This window comes from Antedon mediterranea, chromosome 7 (assembly GCF_964355755.1).
Source record: "Antedon mediterranea chromosome 7, ecAntMedi1.1, whole genome shotgun sequence".
Lineage (NCBI taxonomy): Eukaryota > Metazoa > Echinodermata > Crinoidea > Comatulida > Antedonidae > Antedon > Antedon mediterranea.
Genome location: NC_092676.1, coordinates 28,104,689 through 28,113,633, shown reverse-complemented (window position 1 = coordinate 28,113,633; position 8,945 = coordinate 28,104,689). Strand labels below are relative to the sequence as shown.

The window sequence follows — 8,945 nt, the reverse complement described above, 5'->3', positions numbered from 1 at the left end:
TTTATGTTTGATGCATGTACAGTGAAGGAATTGTATGCAAATTGTATGTAGAGTAATAAAGCATCCACGCACATCAAATAAATAACAAAAGATAATACATTTGAGTAGGGATAATTTTTGATTTCAATATTTAAGTAGTGTATCTATATGGTTTTGCTTTATTGCGTACCATTTTACAGACTGGTGTATAGAATTGAAATCAATGTTATGTCAATGTTTTAATACAGGGTATTTATTGCATACCATTTTACAACCTGGAGTATAGAATTCAATTTTATATTTATATTTATGTTTTATTCCAGGGTAGTTATTGAATTATTTGATGTGCATCTTCTATTGTTTAGCCAATATGAAACACAGTGTTTTGCTTTATTGCGTACCATTTACAGACTGGCATATAGAATTGTAATCAATTTTATATTCATGTTTTATTCCAGGGTACTAGAATTATTGATGTGCATCTTCTATTGTTTAGCCAATGTAACACAATCAATTCTTTTAATGTCAAGGCTGTTATTATTCAATGCAAAGTAGAATATGACAAGAAAGGACTCTAAATAATAAACACAATATATACTTGAAAGTTTATAATAGCTTTTAATATAACCCTTATACATTGATATATATATATATAATTTATTATTTCACTGACTCAACTGATTAAAGAGAAAGTATACATTTGAGAATACAAAGCAGTAGAGCCCCCATTAAGGGGACACTTCTGGGACCCAACTCATTAGTAGGGCCTAAATATCTAAAATAATTGTAAATACAATAAGTTTAGCCCTTTGGCTATTTTGTATATTTTTATACCCGAATAAAATAAAGATTTAAAAAAGTCCTCTGAATATAGGGGGTTCCCAGAAAATTTTAAACATATTGTCCCTCATCGGTTTCACTGTATAGGGGTGTCCTGCAAGATGAGTTCTACTGTAATACCAACATTGATAGCTTTAGAGAAGTTGAATCTTTGTCATCCCGTTTATATACACTATCAAACTCTATGTGACAACAAAATATGATATACCCATATATAGACATGAAGATGTCATATCACTACCATATTTGGGCACATCACACTTTTTTTGTCAATCCAGTAGACAAGTCAGTATTCATATTGTATATGCCTAAAACAAAATGAACATGCTCTTCCAGTCTGATCAGTATAGTTACAGTAAGCCATTCCTCTACTTCCCCCACCCCCAACCCCACCTTCCCATGGATCCCTAGTTTGAATATAGAACTGTGTGAATGAAATGAAACTGCCAAGCATGCAATAACTTATAAATTCCAGTTTCAAACACAAATTATTTTCGGTAAGAAATATAATGAAATGTGATTGATTTTTATTGCTACTCTGAATAGCACAACATGGTATAAAACAAAAGGCAATATTATAAGTTATAAATAGATTTAAAAAAACCATGCAAAACAAGTATTCCTAATAAACTATTCCTAGGTACAAAACATAATATACTAGCAAATATTTGATTTTTGCCTACGTGTATGCGAGAACTATTTTTTCATATCTTATTAGATAGATTGTATTTCTTTGTTGTAAACTTCGTACTTATTGCTAAAAGTAATTTGAAACTAAATTTAACAAAACAAACTCCAATCATGCACAGGCCCGGGTTCAGGGGTGTACCTCACCCTCAAAATTGGAGTAATTTCATACACAACTACAGCATATCAGTTATAATACAGTAGGGTGACACACTCCATTAATTTTCCTCCCGTTTTAAGGCTACTCCCTTCAACAGGGAAGCTTAAACATAAAGAGAGGGATGACAACAACATAAAAACATTATTTTGTTTCAAATAAATGTATTTATTCTATCACAGGAGCAGTTTAAAAAAAACACAATCTTTCTCCAATCTCTCTAATATTAAAATCTATGAAATCGAATGCATTGATGCGTTCAATCTGTTTATGCATGCACACATCTATCATATATCAGATAGGCAGGCAGTGGTTACTCTTTTAAACCTCTACTAACAATCCTGGTAACACATTAGCACAGTATTTGAGAAAGAATCTATTAATCTACACACAATTATATCACTGATTGTAATCTAAAGCTCTGTCTACACTATGAAACTAGTTTGACAAAAAAAGTGTGATGTGCCCACATATGGTAGTGATGTACCTTAATATGGTAGTGATGACATCATCATGTCCATATATGAGCACATCGCATTATTTTGTCAAATAAAGTTTGATAGTGTAGACAACGCTTTATGTTGCGACACGTGAATCTTATGAACTTCTGTCAAATTTGGTGAACCTTTCAAACAATTATGCACTGAAAAAAAAAGATAATAATGATTAATGATTAATTTTTTTTTTTAACAAAAGTAAATATTTAAAATTTTTAGTCTCTTTAAAAAATTGTTGAATAACAATTGTGACAATAAATTATCATTTGTATGTGAATATAATAATGAATCAATGACAGCGAAATAATTTTCGATGTTTAACTTTTATTACAGCTCTGTCTACACTATCAAAATTAAGTGACAACAAAATGTGATGCAATACCCATATATGGACACGATGACATCATATCACTACCATATTTGGGCACATCACACTTTGTCAAACTAGTTTAGACAGAGTTTTATATTTCACAAAATTCAATTATTTGTCAGGTCAGGTTTAATGTTTATCTCTAATCTTATATCACATTCATAGCTCAGTGATTTCCAACCTGGGTCCATGGGAAAATAGCATTATCAGGCGTATGGGGGTCTGTCAAAATCAAAGAGGTTCAACTAATATTGAACTCACGTCTCTCCTTCTTGGTGATGACTGTTGTTGTTGTTGTTGTGCTTGTTGATTATTTTGACGTTGTTGTGGTCTATTGGCTGCTACATCCTGGTCTCTAGAAGCAGCTTCCGCTGCTAACCTGTCCTCTTCCACTTGTAATTGCAATGCTAGTTCATGGCTAGAAAATATTTTAAAGAAAATTCTAATATTTACAAAAGTTCAGTTTGTCAGAATTGACTGTGTTATTACCCAATGTGATTTTTAAAATAAGGAACTCTAACCAATCATTTGATATGGCTTCTGTGGGATAGTAGTACTGAAGTTTGCTCTACATGGGCTTATAATAAAATACTTACTCTGATAGTGACACTTGAGGTTGCTCTACCTGGGCTTATAAAAGAATACTTACTCTGATAATGGCACTTGAGGTTGTTCTACCTGGGCTTATACTAGAATACTTACTCTGATAGTGGCACTTGGGGTTGCTCTACTTGGGCAGCAGGGGGTGGATTTCCACCTTGACTACTTTCTTGTAAACTCAAGGCTATTAATAGGCTACAAGAACAATAATATTAAATCATAAAACAACAGTGACATTTCTCTTTCTTGGTGTTGTTATTATTTTAACTGCTAGCTGTGGTTTTTTTTGTATTTTCTGGTTGCATGTCATTCGATGATTGAATGAATGAATAACTATACATCTAATCATTATGCATAATTTGACTCCTAACGTTTGAAAGTCAAAATAAAAGTTGGAGATATTGATTGTTTGCTCTGAAGAAGTAATTGCCTCAGATGGTTGTTCATTTTGTCCTCTTTTTGTTAGCTGCCCAATGCTCTGTCTACACTAAGTGTGAAAAAAAAGTGTGATGTGCCCAAATATGGTAGTGATATGCTTAAATATGGTAGTGATATAACATCATCTAGGCCATATATGGGCACATCAACTTTTCTTGTCACGTAAAGTTTGATAGTGTAGACAAAGCTTAACGAAGATTTTAAATCTGTTAACATCTTACTCATTTGATATCTGCTGATCCTCTGTCATAGCTGGCATCTCTGCTATTTCTGTTCTACTTGCTGTGAAGTCGCAATTCAAGAAGTTACAGTCGCCCTCTACGTTGGTTAAGGTTTCCCAAACTACATTTGTTTCTCTTAAGAAACCCTGATCAGTCACAAGGTGATATAACTGGTTCTAAAAATGAAATTTGCCAATCAGTAGAAACTAATACAGTAAATTGAAAACTGTCATTATTTTTACTAATGTTATGATTTTATCATATTTTACCTATTTTATTATAGTATTATTTGTTGTTTTATGGTGTCCTATAATGTTACTTGTTACAAGTAATGTACAGTTTTACTAAATAATTTAAATAATCCATTTTATAAATAATTTTTATGATTTTTACATTGTAGGCATACAGTAATAATTGGATTATTTCTCTTCACCAGATTCAGCTGATACAATATTGTAAACCAATATGGCGAATTTATATGTAATATCTAATAACCAGAACAAACAAAGCTCATAAGGTATCTAGGTAAGTACTCCATTTTTACAGCTTATAATAAAAGATACCATATTGGTTGTAACACTATACCTCATGTTTCAATAATGTACTAAAGTGATTATTTCTAAAGAAGACGCACAGTTGATTGTCTTTAATGGTGCTATTTATTTCACATAGTCCATGATATGTAAGTTGGCCTGCTGTATTTTCTAAGAATTGTTCAGCAACTAAAGCTAAAAATAAAAAATAAATTACGATTATTTGTTTTCGAAAAAATATGATTAACATATTAAAGAAACTATAAATAAACTTGAGACTGTATTTGTAAACAAAGCTTGCATTCAATTTAAAATTAATGTTAAAAAATGTAAAACGTGTTTAGAAAACTAAGAGACCACCATTTTAAAATAAATGTATTTTGTTTACTCTTTAACCTGTTTATGAAATTATAGTAAGACTTTTTATGGTATCATAAACTTTGTTTATATTGGAATGCCTGTCTCATAAAGTCTAATAATTCATATGTGTTTGCAGTAAAAACATTTAGTTACTGCAGTAACTGCAGTAGAATAATGTTGACATTATCATTAACAAATTTTAAACTCACCACTTTGTAAAACATCTGGATCTCCAGAAGATTTTCCATTAATAATTTTCTCTACAAGTTGATTGTAACTGTGTGTCCCAACAGCTGACACTATCTCTAGATTCTGAGGATCATATAGCCATCCATGGCACAGAGTAATGTTAAGAAGATCGAAGACTATACACTCTGAGGTGTACTCAAAATGCTGGACTCTTGACGGAAAAAATGATAGAAATAGAGGTAATATTATAAAACAACTAGAGGAGTAACTTTGATTTAACTGTGATTGTAGTGGAGTTGACCCTTTAGTAACGATAGAAATAAAGTTATTATACAACAACTAGAGAGGTAACTTTGATTGAATTGTGATATTAGTGGAGTTGACCCTCTAGTTGTTATACCGCTATGGTTTTATCCCATACAGAACTAAAAACAAAGGTAGCTTACAAAATTTATCAAGCACATTTTTGGTGCTTCATCTGTTTTGTTATGTATCGCACCTTTGTTCTTTATGTTGTTTGTAATATACAGCACTAATGAGTGACCGGCAAACAAGCTTTGCTCTTATGGTCATCTGTAGCAGCATTTGCTATCGATCATTTATGAACTTGATATGGTACAATAGATTGAAACTTGAAATTTGGTGGTATTACCACCCATGAGGTTATTGTCATATACTGTAACTTACCCAGTAAATTTCACATTAACATCTAAGCCAGTTTGTAATTTAGGTAATATTGCCATTGCATCATTCATGTTTTGTTCATAGTTCCTCTGCATATCATTAGATGCATCCTATACAGAATAATTAAAAACAGAACAATTGTAACAGCTGTACGATAGTTTATTCAAATATTAATTTTAAGATCTATTAAGAGTTCCTATCGTGGGAAGGCGAGGTCAGTGTCCTGTTTTTAGATTGCCTTGGTCAAATGGCACTCTCGCACCAGAAGGTCCTGCCAAATTTGTGTGTGCAAGAATGGTCCGCCATATTTGAATGTCAACAAATTCAGTGAAGGTTATTATTGTTATTATTACATTTCTTTATCCAGGGTAGCCCAAACAGTTTAAACTGGTTTTCATTGGGGCCCTGTATACAACATTATACATTGTTAAAAAATCAGCAGAGACTTTAATAACTACATCAAACAATTTTGATTTGAAGACTCTTACAGAAGTCTTGGTTTGGATGAATACTACCATTTCCTACTATTACAGCATCTAGACCTTACCTTTGGAACATACTCTAATATACAGCTACCAAGATATTCCATGAGTTGATTAGCAGTAATTAATTCAGCCGATTGCTGTAGTTTTACTTTACCCCTCAAGATGAGTACATTCATTAACGCTATCAGGGGGCACGGACCATTCTCGTTCTGAGTGATAATTGGAGTTTTTTCATTATTCCATTTTATCCATTTTATATGGTAGACGTTTACAGCTGGTGTTGCACCTGCTGGAAAGAATAAGAAAAATAATAAGTTAAAAAGCTATGAAAAGATTTAAGCTTATAAAATTATGTTTTATCCCTGGACATCTACAGCTGGAAGAACACTGTTAAGTGACATACAGTATTGTTACATGAACCAAAATCGACTGGAACACTAACACTGAAGAATCATTTAAGTATTGGTTATTGGTACACAAGATTATTATTGTAAAATTTGTAAACAGAACATTTTGTCATATAAATTTCATTTCATTTACATTCCATTAGTTATGATTTAATAAGCAAACATATTCCAAGATTTATTCATGTTTATTAACAAGCTAAGTTTATTCCGTTCAAACGTATGCTTAATTATAATTTAGGGGAAAATAATGTATAATTTTCTTTTGAAAGAAGAAATAAATTATTTTATGTTCAGTTATAGTCAATTTGTATAAGAGCCAACGACTCCATGAATAAATTCCCTGAATAGGGAAAGATTGATGGTTGCAATTGATGTATTTTGTTGAATTATTTAAAATGGTACAGACCATTGTATGCTTTAACTTACAATCAGACGACAAAACTGTGCTTTCTTTTTTTGAATTATTCTCCTTGTCATTTTTGTCACCAATGTTGTCAGATGTCACAGCTTCCTTGTTTAAATTTTCTTTTTCTAACTCAATACCTTCTTTTGGTGATTCTGCAGCTGGTAATTCTGCGGCTGGTGATTCTGCGGCTGGTATTTCATCGAAACGATTGATTTCAGTTTGGTTGTCATTATCTCCTTTAGTTTGGACTTCATCGGATTGGACGACATTAGTTACTTCTAGATTGTCAGACATATTCTGGATGGAGCCAAACAAATAAAAAGTATGCCTACTACAGTACTGTACTGACTGGTAGTGATTTTCTGGCGCCGTTTTATATAGTTTCAAATTGTTCTATAAAAAAAAACAATAGTTAATTAGTTAATTAACTCCATGCTCTAACTACATAATGCATAATAGAGATCATACTGTACAACAATTGAAATACCATTATAAGTAAAAACATGTAAGTACTCTATGCCTATCAAATATTCTTTCTTTCTTTCTAATCTTTAATTTTAATTAAAGAAATCGTGACAGCGGTGAATTTTAAACTCTTGCCTTTCATTGAGAATTTGTATTATTAGATTGTTTGATCTTCCTCTACAGTATTCTACTATTATAGCCTATAGCCTGACTAGGCTACACTAGCTACAGTCAGTAGTCTAGCCTAGTAGTAGTAGTAACTAGTATTGTTTGTAGTAGGGAGGCAGCGAGTAGAGGCGGCCTCCTACTATTAGATGCCTTCTTGGCCTAGCCTAGTAGGCTAGTAGTAGCCTAGCTAGGAGGAGGGCTAGGCTCAATTTATATCTACCAAAACAATTAAATCGTGAATTTTTTATCTATGAAGAATGCAGTATGTATGAAAAAACGGATAAACAAACTTGAGTTTAAATTATACCACAGAAATTAACAAAAGAAGGCCCAAGATGTTGACGACCTTTTGTACAACGTAAAAAAAAATAGTTTGTTTACGTTTTTCACATCGCATGCGCACTTCTTGATTGTATAGCCCCCTCTATTTTGCTCTCGAATTATTACTTTTTGATTTTTAGTTGGAAAGAGGTGGTGGTACGCGTGTGGAGCGAGCGAGACAATACTATTCTAATTTTAATTTTAAAAATCATCAAATTTGAAATTAATGTTTTAAATTCAAAATAACCAATTCTCTAACTCTGCTACTGTCCGTCGAATATAATGTGTTCGGCTATAACTTCAATTTTCAACTTATAGAAAAGTTATTCAAATCCTATACTGCATTTTCCAATTCTGTTTTATAAACGTGTGTTGAAATTATTTAGACTATTTTTCCACACCACATAACTGATGCATAATGAACAAGTTTATTGTTATGCGAATCGATGGCATGCAGCCAATAATTGATTGCCTACTTGTATTCTATTGTTCATAAATTACTCTTCAGAATATCATATCATATGTCATTATATCTTGTCATCTAGTTCCAGAGTGGAGACCGTTTGGTTAACAACACTTCAGGTAAGTCAAACTTAACTGATATTTTACATTGTTTAATCTGTCCATGGCAGATTATATACTCGAATAGAAATCATTGCATTGTTTACTGTATACATACAGTGAACAATGCAATGATTTCCAGAGTCCTTTTGTGTTAAACACACAGTTTATCATTAGATCGCCTAACGATGTATGTAGAATGAAATTATATGTGAACAAGTGTAAAATTATTAGGGTAACTAGGAGTAAAAATAAAGTTTTAAACACAATAGGCCTACCGTATAATATTGGCTCGGATACCGTTGATGAAACTTTTGAATTAAAGTATCTTGGAGTCACCCTGTCATCTAAACTTGAGGTCTCATGTATTTCGAACAAGAGTAATAAAGCATCGAAAAAGATAGGTTTCATAATCAGAACAGTTGGATGTGGAAATCCTAAACTTATTGTTAACTATAGTCTTGTTCGTCCAGTTCTAGAACAAGGAGTTCCTGTATGTTGTGTTTTTAAACCCTCCATGCAATATGTCAAGGATTTTGAAAAAAAAGTCAGCGTAGGTTCACCAGATTATGTTTTC

At 32.1% G+C, this 8,945-nt stretch overlaps 1 protein-coding gene across 3 annotated transcripts; it reads right to left on the bottom strand.

The window, feature by feature from the left end:
* Positions 1-600: 600 nt before the first annotated feature.
* Positions 601-7,861, bottom strand: LOC140054935 (ubiquitin carboxyl-terminal hydrolase MINDY-2-like). 3 transcript variants are annotated; one of them, XM_072100066.1, is made up of 10 exons: positions 7,777-7,861; positions 6,874-7,246; positions 6,103-6,329; positions 5,559-5,665; positions 4,892-5,082; positions 4,375-4,517; positions 3,790-3,965; positions 3,233-3,325; positions 2,792-2,948; positions 601-2,306 (listed from the first exon to the last, which is right to left on the bottom strand). In XM_072100066.1, exons 2-10 carry the CDS (start codon positions 7,145-7,147, stop codon positions 2,292-2,294), a joined length of 1,383 nt encoding a protein of 460 aa, XP_071956167.1. In that variant the 5' UTR covers positions 7,148-7,246; positions 7,777-7,861; the 3' UTR covers positions 601-2,291. The 3 variants fall into 3 exon arrangements, with proteins under 3 accessions (XP_071956167.1, XP_071956169.1, XP_071956168.1); XM_072100068.1 differs by having other exon boundaries at positions 3,790-3,959; XM_072100067.1 differs by having other exon boundaries at positions 6,103-6,326.
* Between the last annotated feature and the right edge of the window lie 1,084 nt (positions 7,862-8,945).